General features: G+C 39.3%; 1 protein-coding gene across 2 annotated transcripts in view; it reads right to left on the bottom strand.

The window, feature by feature from the left end:
• Nucleotides 1-8,151: 8,151 nt before the first annotated feature.
• Nucleotides 8,152-21,666, bottom strand: part of RNF128 (ring finger protein 128) — a 99,669-nt gene continuing 86,154 nt past the window's right edge. For both annotated transcript variants that reach the window (XM_069942959.1, XM_069942958.1), the window contains exons 3-7: nucleotides 19,625-19,696; nucleotides 13,324-13,406; nucleotides 11,002-11,098; nucleotides 9,905-10,070; nucleotides 8,152-9,596 (exon numbers count right to left, since the gene is read on the bottom strand). In XM_069942959.1, the coding sequence (XP_069799060.1) occupies nucleotides 9,475-9,596; nucleotides 9,905-10,070; nucleotides 11,002-11,098; nucleotides 13,324-13,406; nucleotides 19,625-19,696 (540 nt within the window). In that variant the 3' untranslated portion in view covers nucleotides 8,152-9,474. The remainder of the gene's footprint in view (nucleotides 9,597-9,904; nucleotides 10,071-11,001; nucleotides 11,099-13,323; nucleotides 13,407-19,624; nucleotides 19,697-21,666) is intronic.

Raw genomic sequence — 21,666 nt, 5'->3', positions numbered from 1 at the left:
AAAGTGGCCGGTGAGTGTATGTCCTAATGTTTTTCCCAGGTGAGGAAGGATTTGAACCTTAGAGTAGTACACCATGGGTATCCCTCCATGCCGTAGCAGCTTGGAGAATACCTCTTTGTTGTTTGTTGCTTAAATTTATTCCTTTATTTCTTTACAGATGAAGACATGCGTGGCCGTGTAGCAGCGCAGTGAGTATTTCTTTGGTGTAGTGCACTGTGGGTACTCGGACTGCCTTGTAGCCTTTATTATAGTGATTGAAAAGCACTATATTGTAATCCGTATTCTTCTTCTTCTGTTTCTTCTTCTTCTAGCTATTCTTCTGCGCGTAATACAGCCTGAACTGCTTTGCGCACAGACTCCGTTCAAACTGCGTTTCGAGGCATTCGGCAGTGTCAGGTGTGCTATTTTTCGTTTCGATCGGATTTTTTAAGAAATTTACGTTTAAAGACCCCTAATTTCCCATAGAAAATAATGGCCCATTGGAAATAATGGCCACACTCTAAACGCTAACAGCCAATCACAGCACATATGCAAATAGCTGAAATATAGCAGCCAATGGAAATTCTAAGGTTTTGTAAGGCAATGTATCGCAACATCCACACAGTCACATGTCCACTCTTGGCCAATAGAAGATGTAGAAGATGGAAGGTCCTAAACAATTTTTTTGTCTCACTGACATGAGTAAGATTTTCATAGTAACCGAGCAATGATCTTTACCATTACAAGTACCCATGTCGCTCTTAAAGGAACCCAAGTCGCTGTTAAAGGAACGGGACCCAAGTCGCTCTTAAAGGGACGGGACACATTTTGCTCCTAAAGGGACCCAAGTCGCTCCAAAAAGGTACAGGACCCATGTCGCTAGAGCGACTTGGATCCCATTAAGAGCGAAATGGGTCCCTTTAAGAGCTCTTAAAGGGACCCATGTTGCTCTTAAAGGGAGCGGGACCCAAGTCGCTCTTAATGGGATGGTCCCTGGGTCCCTTTAAGAGCAACCTGGATCCCTTTAATGGACCCAAGTCGCTCTTAAAAGGGACGGGACCCATGTCGTTTTTAAAGGGGCGGGACCCATATCACTCTTAAAGGGACGGGACCCAAGTCACTCCTAAAGGGACGGGACCCAAGTGGCTTTTAAAAGGATGGCACCCAGGGTTAAAGTTTCTCTTAAAGGGAAGTCACTGGTAAAGGGGCGCTCTGGAAGTCACTGGTAAAAGGGCGCTCTTTTCAAGCACTATGTATTTCCCTGGAAATGCAAATCTAGTTGCTAATCTTTATTCCTTTCACAGATCCCAACATTTTTGGCCATAAGTTAATTGTCCGGTTCTTCCTTTTTGCAGTCCCCTACAGGTTAGGATTGGAGAAAGCCTATTGCATTAAATGTTTGCCATGATGCGATTTTCAGGCGAGGATGCATTTGGACCTTGGTGTAGTGCAAAAGGGTGAGCCCTCTTGCCTTATGGGGCTTGAAGAATAAGTCTTTGTTGGCTCTGACTTACTGATTTTTTTTCTTCAGAGGCAAAGACGTACGTGGCCGTTTCTCAATGCAGTGAGTATCTCATTGGTGCAGTGCACTGTTGAAAGGGAAGCATGCCTGTAGAGGTTTGGAAAGACTATTACTAACCTTTAGTTCTTCCACAGCCTCTGACATGCTTGACCCTACTGTACGTTGATTTTCTAATTTTTCCTTTGCTACACTCCACTATAGGTTAGAAACTCTTCTTCCAGAGTTTTTGTTCTTAATTACAATATTATCATTTTACATTTTGTGTTTCTTGTCCTCGTTTTCCTTTTCACTCTGTCTATTCTTTCTTATTATTTTATTTTTTTTTAAATAAATTCTTTAACCCCCTAGTGCAGTGCATTGTATGAGTGATCAAAGTATTTACACTAGTGTACAGTAATGTACACTAGTGTAAAAGTAAAAAAAAAGTGCACCAAACACAAAAAAACAGTACCAGAATAGCTGTATTTTATTAATCTGCTTTAGAAAATAAGTCATAAAAGAGATCAAAAAGTCATATACATGTAAAACTTGATATCAATAGAAACTACAGATCTTCCCGCAAAAAATAAGCCCAAAACCAGCTCTGTTGCGCAAAAGATAAGAACGCTATGCATCTTGCAATGTGGCGACAGTTTTTGTGGGTTTTTGATAGGAAGATAGTTTCTACTGCGCCAAAGTGGTAATAGTTAAAAAAAAACCTACATAAATTTGGTATCGTTGTAACCATAGTGACCCAGAGAATCCGTTTATTATGTTATCAGTTACCGCCGATACGGATTTTTATGGCGGTCACTAGTGGGCTCTATTCTGCTGCCATCAGCTTTTTACAGCGCAGTGGCGCTGGTAAGGCCCACAGCCCCCTCCTCTCAGCTACCAGAGGTAGCTGAGAGGTTGGGGCACAGTGTGAGGTCAGTCCCGACCCTGCACTGGCGATTGCGGTTATTATCGGTATAACGGCGCCACCGGTAACGGGCATTGCTGGCGCAGCTGAATGCTTTCATCTCTTCTCACCATGAATCCACGGTGAGCGGTGGTGAAAACATGTCCCGCCCCCTGTCCCCAGGATTAACCCTAGTGACCCGGTCACTGACCCTCCCCTCCTTGGGCAGCCATCTGATCTAAGATGGCCGCCGCCATCACTGTGAACAGACTATGTTCACAGTGATGGATTCCTAAAAATGATCAAAGCCCCATTCTTTCCACCACCAGAGGTGGCAGAGAGAATGGGGCAATGATCGGGGACCACCTGGTGTGTGGTCCCGGTACAAGCGATCTGTGGTCAGGGGCGGATTAACTTTACCATAGGCCCCGGGCTGTTCACCAAGCCTGGGCCCCCCCACCCCACTGTAACTATGGCGGCACTAGTCTGGCGTTCATAGTACAGGACAGATAATGTCATGATGTCCTGATTTGTGCAAAATTGCCATAAAAAAATACTGTGATTTTTGCAAATCATGGCGAAAGTGTAGCCAGGAGACAGTACATCACTCAAAGTATAATTCTTTTTGGGTGGTCATGGGCCCCCCAGGAGCTCAGGGCCCCGGGCTGCCGCCCAAAGCGCCCCTATTATAATCCACTACTGTCTGTGGTATATCCTATATACCGCTGATCGCTTGTTCCAAATACTGCCGACACTTTTTATTCTGCCACCACAGTCAAGTGCCCCGGATTACCTGTAACCACCCCAGATTACTCATAACCACTCCAGTTTACCTGTAATCGCTCAGATTACCCGTCACCACCCCAGATTGCCAGTCACCACCCCAGATAGCCAGTCACCACCCCAGATAGCCAGTGAACAGCCCCAGATTGCCCGTCACTACCACAGATAGCCAGTAAATACCCCTAGATTGCCCATAACCACCCCAGATTTCTACAGACTGCCTGTAACCACCCCAGATTGCCTGCGACCACCCCAGATTGCCAGTGAACATCCCCAGATTGCCCATCACCACCCCAGATAGCCAGTAAATACCCCTAGATTGCCCATAACCACCAGGATTGCCACAAACTGCCTGTAATCACCCCAGATTGCCTGTGAACACCCCCAGATTGCCCGTCGTCACCCCAGATAGCCAGTAAAAACCCCTTATTGCCCATAACCAGCCCAGATAGCCAGTAAACACCCACACATTGCCCGTAACCAAAATGACACTCCTTCCCTTTTGAGCCCTGCTGTGTGCCCATATGGTTTATGCCCACATATGGGGTACCATTGTACTCAGGAGAACCTCTGTTACAAATTTTGGGGTGCATTTTCTCCCCTATTCCTAGTGAAATTGAGAAATTTCAAACTAAACAAACATATTATTGGAAAAAAATAATTTTTTTCATTTTTACGGTCTAGTTTTGAATACTTTCCTCTAATAATTGTGGGGACAAAATGCTCACGACACCACTAGATGTATTCTTTGAGGGGTGTACTTTCCAAAATGGGATGACTTTTGGGGGGTTCTATTCTGCTGACACTACAGGGGTGCTGCAAACGCACCTGGCACCCAAAAACGTCTTTAGCAAAATCTAAACTGGAAATGCTCATTGGCACTCCTTCCCTTCTGAGCCCCGCTGTGTGCCCATACAGTGGTTTATACCCACATATGAGGTACCGTTGTACTCGGTAGAACCTGTGTTACATATTTTGGGGTGCATTTTCTCTCATGTTGCTTGTAAAAATGAGATACTTTAATCTAAACAAATATATTATTGGAAAATTTCTATTTTCCATTTTTTTCCGGCCTAAATGGTGAATACTTTCCTCCAGCCCCTGTAGGGTCAAAATGCTCATTATACACCTAGATTAATTCTTTAAAAGGTGTGTAGTTTCCAAAATGGGGGCCACTTATGGGGGGTTTCAGTATACAAGCCTCCTAAATCCTAATTTGCTGATATTTCTAAGCCCCATAATACCCCAAAAAAGTAAATATGTTTACAAAATGAAGCCAGAATAAAGAGGACATATTGATAATGTGACTTTGTAACTAACTTATGTCATCTGACCTTTTTTAAGAAGCAGAGAATTCCAAAGTTTGTAAAGTGCAAATTTTTCCAATTTTTCATATTTTGATGTTTTTCACAAAAAAAAGCACAAGACAGTGACCAAATTTTGCCACTAACAAAGTACCATATCTGACGAAAAAACATTCTCAGAATCACTTGCATATGTTAAAGCATCACTGAGCTATAAGCACAAAGTGAGACAGGTCAGATTTTGAAAAATGAGCCTGGTCATTAAGGCCCAAATAGGCTCGGTCCCTAAGGTGTTAATGCAATTGGGTTTTCTCCCTCCTGGTTTGTTCTATAGTTTTTTTTATGTGTTATGTGGTTTAACATATTGTTTTGTCTATACACTTTTATGTACCAGAATATATTTATTACTACTTTGCTTTGTATTTCTAAAACCTTTAATAACACATTTAACAAAAAAATGCAGACCTGTTTGCGATATTCACAAACAGATGTAAACAGATCCCTACGCTTTATAGTGGTTTCGAAGTAAAATAAAAATGAATAGTACTGGCAATACGTATTCGATTAGTGGAGAATGTGAACATATTGATTTGCTATGTATTTGTGTTTTTGTATTTAGGTTCTTTTCTAATGCTGCCATCTACTGTACATGTGTGTTGACTACAGAATGTGTTTTTGCCATGCCACTAGTACTGTACATGATCTGAGGGGGGAAGATGCCATGTCTCAGAAAAATAGTTTTAAAAACTTAACACTGCCATCAAATAGCAAGCTGTTCTGTGCCTTTTTAGGAGGCGGTATGCACAAAATTACATATGGAAAGTCTAAAGGGGTATTCCAATCTCATAATATAGTTAACCCCATAGGGCTTATCAAGTTAAAGTGTACCTGTTGTTAGAACTTTCAAAATCTAAGTTAACAGGGGATTTATTATAAAGCATGTTTGCAAATAATAAAAAAAGTAATCATGCTGTAAAACAAAGCTATACATAATTGAAAAAATGCCTGGAACAGGACTTCAGTCTTGTGTTGGTTGAAAAAACAAAAAATTTGAGCAATGACTTGAAGTCCCGATCATCTGCTTATAGAGAAGAATTGATGTGATTGATAAACACATTGAGTTGTGACACTCTGAACTTCCAGTGTTTTATTGTATTGTATTTTATTAAGTAAATATAGCTTAGTTTTAGAGCATGATAAGGCTGGGTTCACACTACATTTTTGCAATCCGTTTTTTTCCTTCTTTCCAAAAAACAGATTGGGAAAAAAAAAAAATCGGTTGCATTTGTGTGCATCTGTTTTTCCATTGACTTCAATTATAAAAAAAAAAAAAAAAACGGATCCGTTTTTTTAATAATGGAAGTCAGTGGAAAAATGGATCAAGACGGATACTCACAAATGCATCAGTTTTTGTTCATCTTTTTTTTTGCAATAAGGCAGATAAAAAAAAAAAAAAAACAGATTGCAAATACAGTGTGAACCCAGCCTTACAAAAAAAATTGATTGATACATATATCAATGTAAATTCTAAACATGCATTTTTTTACATCCCCCGTTGATATAGGTTTGGCAAGTTATAACAATAGTGCCCCTTTAAATATTTTTGCAAATACATTCATTTAGCAAACGTACCTTTCCTTATAGGCCCATTCCTTTTCTCCTATTGTCAACAGCTCATTGTCTAGTTTCATGACCGACAGATTGTGGGTACAGAGTCGCTTTAAGTAAAAGGAGCATACAAGAAATTGCAGTTTATTGTTCTGAATAGTAAAACTTTCATTTTTGTGGGGTTCTTAGATGATTTTAAGACCACCCTGTCCCCCCAAGCACAGTATCTTAACATTTATATTTTTATATAACTGCTAATAGCACTCTTTTGTGCGCCATCTCTCACAATGTCCTAAAGAGGAGCTGGGAGCAAGATGTGGCCACTAACACATGATTCCTTCAGCCAACAACCGAAATCATGAGGTTACTATATTACTATACCTGCAGCTTAGAACCAAAAGGAAAAATGTACAGACAACAAAAGGTTGGAGGTAGGCATTTATCATGTAGACTAGACTAAATACTAAATAAATAAATAACATAACAGAATTTTTTTAATATGATTTATTTACACAATTAAACAATGGAAATCAAAAGATATATTTACAGAATTTTAAAAAATCTTAAGACACAGGTGTGCTAGATTTTATTAAGGAACCAAAAAAATTAAAATATAGGTATTTAACCATTCACACATGCATTTCTGTTCATATTAAATTACACATGAGGTTAATGCAATAAAGAGCTTGACAATAAAGTGCGTTTTCCTATAAATTACAAGTGAGGGAGAACATCTGAGCTCAGTGATCACACCATGAAAAAGACTCTTATTAGTAAAAATAAAACTTTTATAATAAAAAGTAAATTATAAAATGTGTTGACAAGATTATTGTTCTTGTAGTCCTGCATTGTACTTTCTCTATTCACAATTAGCCATATAAAGCCATTCAATCCCTTTATAATTCATATATTTTCTATGTCAACGTCAACCTAAATCAAGTACAGGGAAATTTTGATGTTGACTAGTGCCCTCCCACCTATGCATACTAGCCCAGTTCATGGAGGGAATTTCACTGCTTCTACCAAGTCATTCAGAGAAGTTACCTGCATGGATATGTATATAGGCAGCCTTGATGCAGATCATGATTATTTATTGTAAGGGGATGAAGAGCGTCACATTGCATTGTAATTAGGGTGCTCATACACACATTAGAATTGTATCTAGGAAATGAAGCAGGGGGCTACAATGTGATTCCTCAAGCATCTTATTCCCTGGCGCTATATGCAATTATGGAATGAAATGATAGCACCACAGGAAAGGAATGTTTCAGTGAATAGGGTTTTTTTTTGTATAATATAGAAATTTTACAAATGTATTGCTGATGGAATGAACAATTGTGGCATTAAATTAAGCAATATTTTAATCTGTAAGGGGCCAATTTCTAGCAAAAGGAATTTGCATCTCAGGCCAGTCACAGTGTTTTATACTGTCAGGTGAACAGGAAACGTTACAATGGATTTATGTATTGGTCAAACATTTTTTACTTATTTGCCATTTATTAGTGGCCTAGTAGAATAAAAGGTATACAATGTGATGCTATCTAGTGGTCTAAACCTTTTAGTTAAAACATTCCCTTTTATGGGGTTTTTTCACACTTAAAAAATGATTAAATAAAAATTAGTTCAGTTTATGCAGCATAGATGTATGCAGTGTAAGGTTTTCTGCAATTCAGACAGGACAGTAACCTAATTTGCTGCAACATTGTAGATCATAAAGAACACCTAAATTAAAGAGTGGTAATGCATCCTTGGTATTGATGAGCAAAATTGCCAAACCCAGATGCTCGGCATTTGACTACCAGCAACTGCAAAAGCTGGATGCAGCTCTAGTGCTGCCAGGAAAACATGGATATAGCAGTTTCCAGGTTTTCCAGTACTCCCTCAGGCTGCATCCAATTTCTCCAGCCACTAGGAGTCAAATGCCGAGCATCTGGGTTTGGCAAGTTTGCTCATCACTAATCCTTGGCAATAAACATTTAGGAATGAGCAAAGTAGAGTGCAGTCGGCACTGCCGGCAATGCTACCAAGTGGAGCGTGGCACCTGGGAGATACAATAGTGTCCGTGAACGGGTTGCTGCCATGATGGAGAAGGCAAAACAGATGCAATGTGAGATAAAGAACACTCCAGGCCTCCAGGAACACTTATTGCCGACAATCTGCCAATGAACAGGCAAACGTGGATCTTTTGTGCAGCCCATTAAACACATATTGTCCTGTGTAAATAGGTGATGTCCAACAATGAATGTGGGCCCATGTGTGAACACAGCCTAAAAGCTATTGCTTTAAAAAAAGGTAAGGGTTCCTTATTACTCAATTTTTTATACTAAACCTTAATAAATGGCAGCTCAAGTGTTCGTAGTTGAATATTATCGACTCTAGTAACATTTTATGCTCCTACATGAATCTCCCACAAACTGTTACGCCATAGTGAGACATAGGGAATTTGTTTCATGTTTTCGGCATTAAACATCTGCCACAATGTTCGCTTTGGATTTGAGGGCTTCCTATGGATTTTCAAGTCTATAATATGACTGTGTGAAATTCAAGACCTTTATTTGCACCTTGACAGTTTCAAAGGGTGAAATCTGGGAGAAACCAGCAGATAAATCCACAGCAGAATCAGCATGTATCACATAGTCTGACCTGACCTTTAGAACTGACTATTATCATTTAGAATTCAGTTTTCATTCTGCCTGTGTTTAGAAATCTTCCTTCCTAAAAAATAAATTTTGAAATTAAAAGAAAAAAGGGGGGTGGGAGGGGGTCTAATACTGTATAATAGAGACAGGCAGGATTTGGGTTGGGTAGATGCACCCACACTCTTAGTATGCTTTACGAAACCTCAATAAACAGAGCATGGTGGGTGCAACCCAGTTGCAAGCAAAGACTGCCATATAACATTCACAGTATGAGGGATATGTTATTTTCCATCTGTTGACAAACACTGCATAGCGATTCCTGTGAAAAGTTAAAATTTCATTAAATGTGACATCAAAAGTGATATAGTAAGAATAGAATTAGGATTTAGTGAGGTATCTAGTGCATGACAAATTAAAATGGGATAATTTAAGATCGATCCATATATGGTAGATACAAATTGTTGTATAAAACTACATTGTGTTATAATAAAATATGCACTTTGTCAAGGTTGTAGATTTTAGATTTTGTTTGAGCAAACCTGAGTAAGAGTAATTGGATTTGTAGTACACAAGGCTGTACGATCCAGCTAGGATTTACCATTATCCCTAATGAACGCTTGCATCTCCACCTTTATTACCTGTAGGGTGATGCCTTCTAGAGTCTATGTTTCCTTTTGTTTAAAATAGAAAATCTTGTATTAAAACTATATGGGGAAACTGGACCTAAAGAGCCCATATCTGCATTGTCCTTTATGCTGCTCAAGACTTTACATTCTGAATGTGCGAGAGATCTTCACTCTCAAATGTTGGATTATCCATGTGCGGGAGAACTTCAATTGCTGTAGTCGAGGTGTCACTGTTTACAAGCTCAACGTTCTCATCTAGAGAATAAATAAGATTGAGATGTGGGTTATGAGACATTTAATTAATATAAGTAAATAAGATACACACAACAACACTGAAAGCAGGAAGCTTACTAAATGCTAGGGGCTGCATGGGCATTGTTAGCAGTGACTATGTAGCCTTTGCTTTACTGTATATAGAAAAAAATAAGATTATACTTACCTGTCCAGGCTCCCTGGTGTACTCCTGTTGTCTAACTGCAGCTTAAGTTTCTGTAGCTATCTCTGAAGTGAGTGAGAAAGCTAAGCATTTTCTTGACTATTTATAATCATCTGTATATACTCACATGCGTTTTCGGAGTCTTCTGTAAGCTCTTCAAGGCCCCGAACAGAGGCATATCCAGAAGATGCATTGTCACTACGGGTCTCTTCATCTACATGCATTGTAGTTTGCTGAACCTCACTGGATACAGAGGAGATTGCCATGGTGGTCTCTGGCTCTTCTTCATCAGCCTTTAAATAAGGAGATGAAAACAAAGTGTTACTACTGTTGTGCACAAAACTTCTAGAGATGAGCAAATTTAAAGTAAAGACAAAGTGAATCGCTTTGTTAGCTCAGCAGTCGGCTTTAGTGATGTATGAACATGCCGCTAATTGTTCGTGTTCACGATAATGAACAATTTGTTCATATTTGTACATGCGAACATTTAGCTTGCGATGTACGTAACTGCGCAAGTTTCCTCCCACCAATTTGAAAGAGCCAATGAACATGTGGGGATAGAAGGGCACATGAGGTAATGTAGTACTGATAGGTCCATAGGGCTGGTGAAAATGCCCTGGACTGACTCTGCTGGGGAGTGATGTAGACTACTTTAGATGGCATGTACGAGAAGGGGTTACTAAAGCTCTATTTTTGCAAGCTGCTGAGTAAAAAAAAACAGCAGCACTGTAGCAAAAGAAGCACTAAACTGCTGCTTAGAGGAGAGGAAAAACTTGATTTACAATGTGGATCCTCTGAAACAGTGATACCCAACTCAGTCCTTAAGAACCACCAACATGTCATGTTATTAGGATTTCCTTAGTATTTCACAGGTGCATCAGGTGTTCTTTGTATGGGATCTCCTCAAAATATGACATGTTGGTCGTACTTGAGGCTTGGACTGGGGAACACTGCTCTGGATGACCAAGGCAGGCTCAAGAAATGCAGATACACAGCCAGGCTGCTTCTCTCTCCTGCACATAGCAGTAGCAAAAACCTCTTGGACTCTGTTTTTGCAGACAAGCTAACCCTAACAGGCAGTATTTTGAAACAATTTTGCAGAAGAGAGTACAAAATAGAAGATGCACATTTTCACATTATTATTTTTTTTAAATTATGTACCATCTATTGTGGTTGCACAGTGAGTAGAATACATAGATTCAGTTTTTTCTTGGTGTGACTTACTGCGATTCCTAATGATTTCAGAATATCACACTTGCACATTGGACATGTTCGGTGTTCCAGTAACCAGGGATCAATGCAGTTCTTGTGGAAGAAATGGCTAATGAAAAAAGAAAAGAAATATGAACATTTATACACACTTTTATGGAGTTAAAGGGGTTATCCCTAACCACACCTGACCTGGAGATTAAAAGGGGGGGGGGGGGGGGGGGGGGGGCCATGTTTTTGTAGCACTGCAATGCATGTATTCTTTCCTTGCTATTTACACCCATGTACTGTATATATTTCACAGTGTATTGTACTGTATGTTCAACTTTGTATTCTATTAGAATTCATGACCCATAAACATTGAAAATAGCTACTGTACTAAGGATTTCTGGTTCGATAGTTATTTTTGTGATAAACACATTGGAATGAAATAATATTAGTGATAGAAGTCAACAACAGAACTGAAATAAACTTTTTATAGCAACTTGAATTTTTATTTGCTGCTCAGAGGTTCAATGGACCAGTGACTTATTACTGAATCAAATAGAAATAGGCACAGTGCTCAGAAAATCTGCTCCTTAACATTTTAAGTGATCTCAGCACCAAGACTTGATGTCACAATATCATACTTTCATTATTTTTTTTTTTTGTCCCACTGTTTTGTAGTGCAATATAAGGGGTATACCATATATGTGCATTTCTGGCTATTGCCTGTAGATGGCACTGTTCTCACAGTTAAATGTGCATCTGTATCAAGAAAATATGCTTCAACTGATTTATTGTTCTGGCTTCCAGTTTGTTGTTTTTAACCAGTGTTTTGCATTTTGCGTTACTTTTCCTTGAAGCTATGTTTACACACACACAAAAAAAAACCTGGTTGCAGCACCCCAAAGTGAACAAAACTCTGATTTATTTAGCTCATCACAAAAGCCCGTTGTTTCTGATCAGCCAAGTAAATCACAAGTTTTGGATTTCTATATACTGCACCAGTGGATCCTTAGTGCAGGGGCTGGCACTCCACTTCTTGTATCCGTGGGACTTTTTGTTTAATATATAAAAATGTGGCCAACATTTTGGCTGAAAAAGCAATATGTGAACAGCTAAAAAAAAAACTTTTTTTTTTTTTTTTTTAGCAAAAACTGTTTGTAAATTGTTCTGTGCAGTGCATGCACTGCTGGCCAAGTTTTCATTAACTTCAATGGAGTGCATTATTACATAAAAAAAAAACAATGTATTTTTCTACTTCAAAATTAAAGCCATATTTTGGTATTATTTTACTGTGTGAGCATAGCCTACTGTAATTTTGTATTACTGGGAGTCTTACTTTGGGCAGCCCCTCCAATTAAAGGGTTTCTTCACTTTTTACCTGTGCTTTTTCTTGCACCCACTTTCCATTTGTGGTGCTGTTGTAAAATACAGCATTGCCCCATTCCCTTGCATGGGACAGTACTGCAGTTCATTGCACCACCACTACAAGTACTATGGTGATTCACAGAGGAGTGCAAGTAAACACTGAGGAGGCTTCCAAGCTTATACAAGCACCAATGCCCCTTTACACAGCTGAATTCTGTGAGTTGAACCCATGTTTAACCTATAGATAGGCCATCAATTTGCAGAGCGTAGTATGCTGCTCTGTTCAAAACTGATACCATAAAAGGAATGTTGCATGTCATTAAAGGGAATATGTCACTAGGTTTATTCTGCCTTAAATAAGAGCAGCATGAACTAGCAGCAGAAATGTTGAACGGATTGGTGTATTCCCTACATTATTCTGTTCAGCAGTTCCCCAAATATGCAGGAGAATACGATTCTTGCCACACCCCTCCCCCCGCCCTTCAGCTGCTGATTGACAGTTGACTGCCTACACACAGCATGGATAGATAACTGCTAATCAGCAGCTAGTGGGCAGCGTTTTCCACTTTTCATGAATATCGAGGACTACTTATTGTCCATGTTATTCAGGAGGATCTCTCTGGATCAGCTGCACAGAACAATGTAAGTGATACATCATTCTGTTCAGCTTCTCTGCCACTAGTTCATGCTTCCCTTAGATAGGACAGCATAAACCTAATGACAGTGTTTCTTTAAACATAAGCCTTTTAACAACGACCATAATTACATAATATAAGTATGACAGACACAATCATAGGGATCTACGGTAAATCCTGATGTGCTGGTTTAGGAATTTTTTAATTGATCCTCATGATCCTGTTTTTCCAAAACCAATAGGTTTAACAAGAGACGTCATTTAAGCAAAGACACATAATATCTTAACTAATCAGAAAAAAGTGTATAGCTTATAGGCTTCTGGAGTGTTCCTACTGTGGTTATCCTTACTTGCATGTTAAGATGCGTACAACGTCATTTGCTTTGTATGGTTCAATACACACAGCACAGCTATCGCCATCTGGCCCAAGCACCTGGGGAAATGAAAAGAATGATTAAGTTATCACATTAAATAACTCTGTACCTTATAATGTGGTGCAGCGTATTATTATTACCAGTCTAAAACGGTCTCAAAAAATGCAATATAACCAGTTATGGGTATTCGATTTCTGGAGATAGGACACTAATCGGCGGGAATTATGCTCATTGCCACAGCACAGCAAAATTGGCATCAGACACTTAGGGTTTTTTTTTTTGTCTTCTTCTGGATTAACACAGTAGGGTTATAGGTTTGTTGCTCTCCACATAGTTTGTAGACAATGAAAGCAACAAATCTCCTGCCGCCACCCCGTGTAAGAAGAGTTTGCTGTCACTGCTATGTCCTATCTTTAGATTGTCCGGGAGCCCCCCTGCAGCTAACCCACGCCCCCCCCCCCCCCCCTTACCTCGCTTGCTCCCAGAGACTGCCCCATGTAACAGGGGCTTTAGTGGTGAGAAAAAAATGCAAGATTTCAGGATAATTTTATAATACAGCTAATAAAATGGAAAATAAAAAAATAAATGCACCCAAAATCTTAAAAAAAAATATGTTTAACAAAAAAAACACCACAATATGTAATTTAGAGATGGCTCAATACCTTTAATGGACTTTACTTTTTCTCTGGTCTTAACTACAGTCTGTAAGTGGGCATAACCATTCTCCCTCTCAGTGGGCCTCATGTCATACTGTGGCGCTGTCAAAGCAGTGATGATGGCGGTGTGCATTTTAAACTTTTTATTTTAGTAGTTTGCTGCATTCGGTTTTATTTTTCTTTAACAGCATCAGTCCCAGGAGATTTGCTTTTTAATATATAAACATAAACCTTTGCGTTACCAATAGAAAGAATGATTTCGCTTGGTTATACTTGTGTCAGAATCTTCTTGGCTGCCAACTCTCATGTGTAAGGTAATCTCCGTCACATGTATCAGTGTGCAATTACTTCTCCTTATTTATTCCCTAGGGCTCAACGGCTTACAAAACACATAAAACTGTCATGCACTGAATCCTACAGATGTCCTAGTGCTTGGTTGGTCATTAGGCCCCGCGTCCTGTGACACCACAGCATTGTACCTGTGATTTTTCTTGGACTGCACTTATACCTATGGCGTTATCTTAGCCTGGGGAGTTATACATCTCCATTATGACCCCTTCTGTTGTGTAGATTCTTAACAGAACATCCCGCTATACATTTTCTCTTTTTCAGCATCTATTGCACATTAAGACGTGAATACGTCAAATAAAAATAGAAGCTTTATCTAAAATCTGATGAAATCGCTTAATCTTAATGGGTGAAGTTTTGCAGGCAGCATGAAACTTGTTGAGCGAGTCTTGAATAACAAGTGGCCCCTATGTGAATAGAGATGGAAATCACCAGAGGGATCTTTGCTGAGGTCATAGAGAAGGAAAGCTGATAACCGGAGAGGTAGATTTTTTTTTTTTCCTGCGGTGACTCACAGCTCTTTTCCCTCTAGAAAAGCTTTGCTGTTGTTTACAAGTAAGACACTATCCATTACTTTATCACAATCTCACTGAGGAGAAAAGTTTTTTTGTATTTCTCTATAAGGTGGGTACACAGTATCTGTTCAGGGTGTGAAATTAAACTTTGTAGTAAGACCCTTTGCATGACCTCAGAGGTGCATCTTTTAGGAATAAAAGCAGGATTAAATCTGGCACAAGGGAGAGGAAATTCATTCCCTAAGGAAATATTAGGAAGGATTTTCCCCTCCCATTGGGCTGCAATTCAGTCCTATATGTCATTTCAAAAGAACTACAGAAGAGAAGGTCTCCAGAGTGTGACATGCAAAAAAAAAAAAAAAGGCAGCTAGCAAAACTAGACCAGTCGGAAAGCGGAATTTTTTTTTTTTTAATAGACGGATCTCAGTTACTACAGATAATAAAGCCAAATTCCTCCCACATGATGCACGTCACCTAACCTTAATCCTACAGGAATTTGAAAAAAAAAAAAAAAAGATAATAATAATAATAAATAATAATAAATAATAATAAATAATAAAAAACTTGAAAACCCTATTTGACAGTTTGACTTACAGTATAAATCCCTCCTTTAACTTGAGTAGGGTAACTCAATGCAACATCTTGTTTTAAAGCTTTACTAGTATAGAAGGAGCTCAGCTGTCGCATGCCTACCTGTGCGTCATTTATTATACTGGTATATGTAAACTTAATTGTCAAACTGTACAGTAGGTCTGAGAGCAGTAGACTGGAAATCACTGAGAAGAAATGAAAAGTCTACAATGTAGAAACCAAACTACAGGCCTTTATAGACAGGCCAGCCCATTTACTAAACAAGTTCTAGCCTTCATTCATTCATCGGCCACATATTCCTTCATACATGAGGAGACTTTTATAAAGCAGCTAAAATTATGTTATCAGCTAATGAACTAGTGTTTGCCTTTTTGTCAATAATTGCCTTGTGTAATAAGACCCAAAGGGAAGCATAAGGAACACAAAGCAACGTAGAAAACAAACCAGCCATTTATTTCAACTCCTGTCAAAGTCCCTGTATCCGATTCTGACAAACTATATATTCCCATCGAAGATGATTGTTGGTGTTCTACAACAATGGAGCATTTAATCATGCGGTCACATAAGGCAATATTTTCTTTTAAGAAGCACTTGTAAGGCATTTTACTACTTTGGAATAAAAGGCCCATTTGGAATTAGATGGTAATATGCCAAGCAAACTAGAGAAATGCCATGGCTAGGCGGGCTGTAGTTTTGTTACATGAGTAAGTTTGGGCACAAAAATCATCATTAGTGTGTGCCATGATCTGTACAGAGGGGGTCACGCTGTGTGTTACAACTACACAACTGGTTGGGATAAGCTTACCGCTACGAAATTTAAGATTTATAATAAACCATAAGTATACAGCAATGCTTTTCCAGTGCAAAAACACTGTACAGTATATGCAGCATACATGTTGGAGGTATGAACGCAGATTTGCCTTTTTTAAAGAGACCAATCCATGCCCTGCACTCTCAGTGCAATCCCACATGGAATATGCAAGATTTAAATTATTGTTCCTGAATATTAAAGCTTTTAGTACAAGCTGCTAAATCCCCAGAGGAAATTGTGTGTAGTTCTTTCCAATCCAAAACAGTGCTCCCTGCTGCCACCTCTGGTTGTGTCAGGAATGGTCCATAGGAGGAGCAAACTTGCTCTTGACAGTTCCTGACATGGCCAGAGGTGGCAGCAGGGAGTACTGTGTCAGTTTGGAAAGAACTATGTGACTTCCTTGGGGTCATGCAACAGCAGAGTTTTTTTCCCCCCTCTGCAGCACCCTTTTAATGACACGTCACATAGACAGACTCGTTCTAGGGGTCATTTATCTTCTAGGTAGGATACCATATTGCTAAAAAGAAGCATTACACTGCACCACATTAGGACTACAAAGGCAAAGGAGACAATAGAAACTGTTCTGGAGGGTGTATGCAAGAAATGATACATGTGCTCAGGGTGTAACCTTACTAATCCAGGTATAGCTATGATCCTTGCTGGTTATCGGAGCAGCTGAAGGTCATATCATGCACAGTGTTCGGTTACACCAAGAGGCTAAATCTGTTTAATTCACTAAACTATGTATATTAACTCAGGTTTCATTCACCTTAGCCACCACAGTGCACGGCTCATTGTGCAGGATATTCAGTTACCTTCCCATGTAAGACAGGTGTTCAGAAATACGAGCATTGTGACCGATATTAGAAATTAATTTCTGCACATGCAATACGATGTCTTCAAGTGAAGTTTACAGACTGGTTCCTTGACGTTATGTAATTCCAATGAGGATGTATATAATGCATAGTTTCCAAGATATGGAAATTTAAAAACCAAACCTGAACACTTTGGAGGCATCCTGTTACAGGGCAGGAGGAGCCGTGCAAATAGATATATCGTTTTGTGGAAGAAGATACAGTAAAATGTGTCATTTATTCATGTGAACCAGGGGTGTCTAACCACTGGCCTGGTAATGTACATACAGAAGCAAGGACTCCCCTACCCCTGTACGGCAGGGTCGTGCACATATTCCACTGTGGGCCGAACAGGGTGACATCTTTTCATTGCACACTGCCTGTAGGAGACAACCTGCGCTGTTGCAGCGCAAACTGCAGGAACAGATAGAGTTGAATATTTATTATTTTTATTAGGTACAGACTGGGGGGGTAGCTATAATACAAGGGGTACTGGGGGGGTTACTGCAAAACCAGGGGCATCATGGGGGGTTAGCTACAATAATAGGGGTATGGGAGGTCATGGAGGGATGTAATACTTTGCCTAAATTCATATTATAAATGTCATAATTCAGTGAAACTTTATGCACTTAACTCCAGCCCCCTCCATAACCCTACCCCCATATGACCAAAGCCCCACCCTGCTGAGCCATGGAAAGGTGGTCTGGTCTGAAGCCGGTCCCTGATGGAAAAAGGTTGGGGAGTGCTGAATAAAACTTTGCTAATTTGTGGCTAAGTAGTCAAGTAGGTGACCTTATCAAAAGGACCACCCACTTGAATTAGCCCAGAATGAGCAGAGAATGAGCAGCCGAGAGCAATAGAACACTGATCTCATCGATCTATGCAGTATATCTATACTACATAGATCTCACAGCAATAATACTAGAGGTCCCCCAGGGGGACTTCTAGTATGTGTGTGTAAAAAAAAAATCCCCCTTTCCCCATTTTATAAAAATAAACAGACAAACATACATACATACATACATACATACATACATGCTTGGTAAAGCCGCATGCATAATCGGCTAAACTATTAAATTTATTTCATTCCCGATCCCTCACGGTAAACGGCGTAAGCGCCAAAAAATTCCAAAGTGCAAAATTGTGCATTTTTGCATCAAATCCAGGAAAATTCTAATTAAAAGCGATGAAAAAGTTGCATATGCACAATAAAGGTACCAATAGAAAGTACACATCATGGCGCAAAAAATGGCACCTCACACAGCCCCATAGACCAAAGGATAAAAGCGCTATAAGCATTGGAATAGAGCAATTTGAAGGAACATTTATTTTTTTTAAAAAAAAAAAAGGTTAAAATTTTTTAAAAGCCATCAAATAAAATAAAAGTTATACAAGTTACATATAGTTGTAATCGCAACAACTTGAGGACCATGCAAAACAAGTCAGTTTTACTCTAGGGCAGACGTTGTGAACACAAAACCTCCCCAAATTTTAAAAAAAGGGTTCCCCCCCCCCCTCCAATTTCACCACACATTAAATTTTTTTCAGGTTTTGCAGTGTACTTTATGCAAAAATTAAGCTTGTCATTGCAAATTAGAATTAGTGGCGCAAAAAATAAGGGCTCATGTGGGTCTCAAGGTGAAAAAATGCAAGTGCCATGGCCTTTTAAGCACAAAAGGAACAAAAGCGCAAAAATGGAAATTGGGCAGATCCTTAAGGGGTTAATCTGCTCATCTGCTCAGCTGCTCCTGCTCTGTTACAGGATGACTGCCGAGCTGACTGCATTTTCAGTGTACCAGGTTCCCTTTAACATACACGAACTGGTTTCCTATTAAGTTGGCTCTAGTGTAAGTGTCCCAGAGGGAAATGGGATAGTAAATGCTCCATTGGGCCAGAAATGTGATAATTGACAGCACTGCCACATATGTAGGTGCTATAAAATCTATAGGGAAAATATAGGGGATTCAGCTTTTGGTACTAGGTCATGGGCCTGGCTTTAAAACCTGGCCTGTTATATCTTCCCACTAAGAATGATATCTCTAATGACCTTTAAAATGCAATGCAATCTTCTGATGTGTGAGCCCAAAGAAAACAAGAAACTGGGACACAGGAAGCATAGATTTCATAATGGTTCCATCACAGATTGTTAACGTGCATTGCAGAGATGTAAAAAGGGGTATTACAGGTTTAGCTAGTCTAAGCACTAAAATATCTCATAAAAATTTATAAATTCCTTTCAAAAACAACTTCCCAGCAGTGATCTCAGCGCGGGTCTTAGAATGACCATGGGGCATGTGTATGCAAGTCAGCCAGAGCTCAGATGGAGAGACTTCATTCTAAGAACCACCAGTGAGAGTAAACTGCAAAGCTTGAGTAACCGATGGCGGTGGTCCGGCATACGTGATGTGGATATAATGAATCATACACTATTTCAAATATTTGGTATGAAATGCGTTATACAGGTGTATATAATATCCTATCTGCAATCCTAAGCAATATTACCTTATCTCCCTGCTTGATGGTGCGCAGCTCCAGTCGCCCAATTGCTTTTTTTGCTTCATCTTTTAATTTTTTCTGCAAGAGAAAAGCAAAGCAGTTCAATAAGCAGTTGAGCATTGTAGACGGAAGACAAGTCTATAATACGAGACGGTTTTAAAACCTTTCAAAGAAGTCTGAGGGCAATACAGACCAAAACCATTTCCATAGCTACGTAAAACAGCGTTGCCTACCTGTTTGGCTTGTAATGTAGGACTCCTTATAGTCAGCTAAATGGTGCTATATTTAAGTCAGAGGTTCCTGGTTACATAGATTACTAAGCTTTTTATAGTCAAATAGAATGTTGCAGTTGCAAATTTATTTTATTATATTTTTTATTGTGATAACCTTCAATTGATATTTCGATTTCTCACCACAATTACACACCTTTTTACCCTATAGAAGAAAACCAGCGATAGATTATAGTTGATACTTGAGGACCACATTACAAATTTGGGCTCAAGGGCTTATAGTTACCTGTGCATTTACCTTCCTAACGTATAGCAGTTTGGTTGACAACTGTTTCAGAGCTGTGCTGGCAGTCATATTACTTGTTGCACAGAGATAACAGCTTAATAGAAAAGTAGCAAAAAAAAAAAAAAAAACACCACTTAGCATCCATCAGCCCTTCAGGGGTGTACAGGCATGTCAAGCACCAGCCCTTTGCCTGCAGTTATAATTATTTTGGTTTTAGTAGAGTTAAGCTTTGTTCAGAACTTTATCAGACTAAAGGCAGAAAGGCCTAGTTCAAAGCTGTATTATAAGCAAAGACTGTTGATGAATTCTATTATACTAGGACAAACGTCATAGAATTACTCTCCTTAGAATAATATTTAATTAGGCTTACTTGTTGGCCTGTAATGCTAAATTCTATCCCGTTCACTAAGATGGCAGCAGTATTTATCTCACAAAACAAAAAAATACACACACACACGTACGTTTTAGTAAAGATTTTCAATCAGTTTTTTTTGAGCCAAAGCCATAAGTCTTTTATACTTTTGAATCAATTTTTGGCTTTGGCTCTAAAACAAAGAGAAACTGCCACAAAAAGCCGTCGCATTAAAAATGCAGTCCAGTCTGCAGGTATCATGTTATACAGCAGGAAGTGCTGAGTAGAATGATATATAGTTTTGTGGAAAAAAATCTGTTATTTCCAAGTAGTCACGTGGGCAGTCCTACTCAGTGATTGACAGCTATCTATATAGGTGGTGTGCATATAGGAGTCACTGAGCAGGACTACCTTGCCCAGAATTACACAAATAGATTAAATAGATTACGGTACAGGATTATCCTGGAACTTTTCCCACAAAACTATATATCAATCCACTCAGCTCCTCCTGCTCTATACTATGCTGCCTGCAGATTAACTGTAATTAATTGTAACAGGTTCACGCTAAAGGGCACCTGCTTGCCCTATCTGTACTCTCTAATAGCAGTGACAGGCAGGCTGATTTCAGTGGCATGTCACCCATGACTGCATGTGATCCAGTTTTGGAGAATTTACAGGCTATTCATTGCAGCACAGCAGCAGTGCTGTAAGGCAGGTATCCTATATATCTCAGAGGGCACTATATATAAAGGGCCATCCTGGGTTTGAACAAAATATATGAACAAAAAAAGGTTCATAGACACAAACAGCTGCACCCCATGTGCTTCCTCTGGGACCCAGGCCACACCCGGCCCCTGATGAAATCTTTGCCATACAGGATATACACACACTTAGAAAACGTCTTTTTTTTTTATAGGAAGATACACCAGCCCTAAGGGATTAGCATGCTACGTCTCTGGGGCTTTGTGCCATCTGCTGCAGGGAAGCCTTATTGTAACGTAAACCTCTACATCTTTGATGATTTTCCCTAAAATCAATCGCAAAAAAGGTCCAAAGCAAATCAATATTGAATATCGAGAATTATATATCTTCTATACTCATAGTATGAGGGTCACGTTACAGAAAGTTTACATCGAGTATCTAAAGACCTAAAATGAATGTCCACCCTTTGACACCTTGT

This window comes from Dendropsophus ebraccatus, chromosome 10 (assembly GCF_027789765.1).
Source record: "Dendropsophus ebraccatus isolate aDenEbr1 chromosome 10, aDenEbr1.pat, whole genome shotgun sequence".
Taxonomy (NCBI): domain Eukaryota; kingdom Metazoa; phylum Chordata; class Amphibia; order Anura; family Hylidae; genus Dendropsophus; species Dendropsophus ebraccatus.
This window is presented reverse-complemented; position numbering and strand designations above follow the sequence as displayed.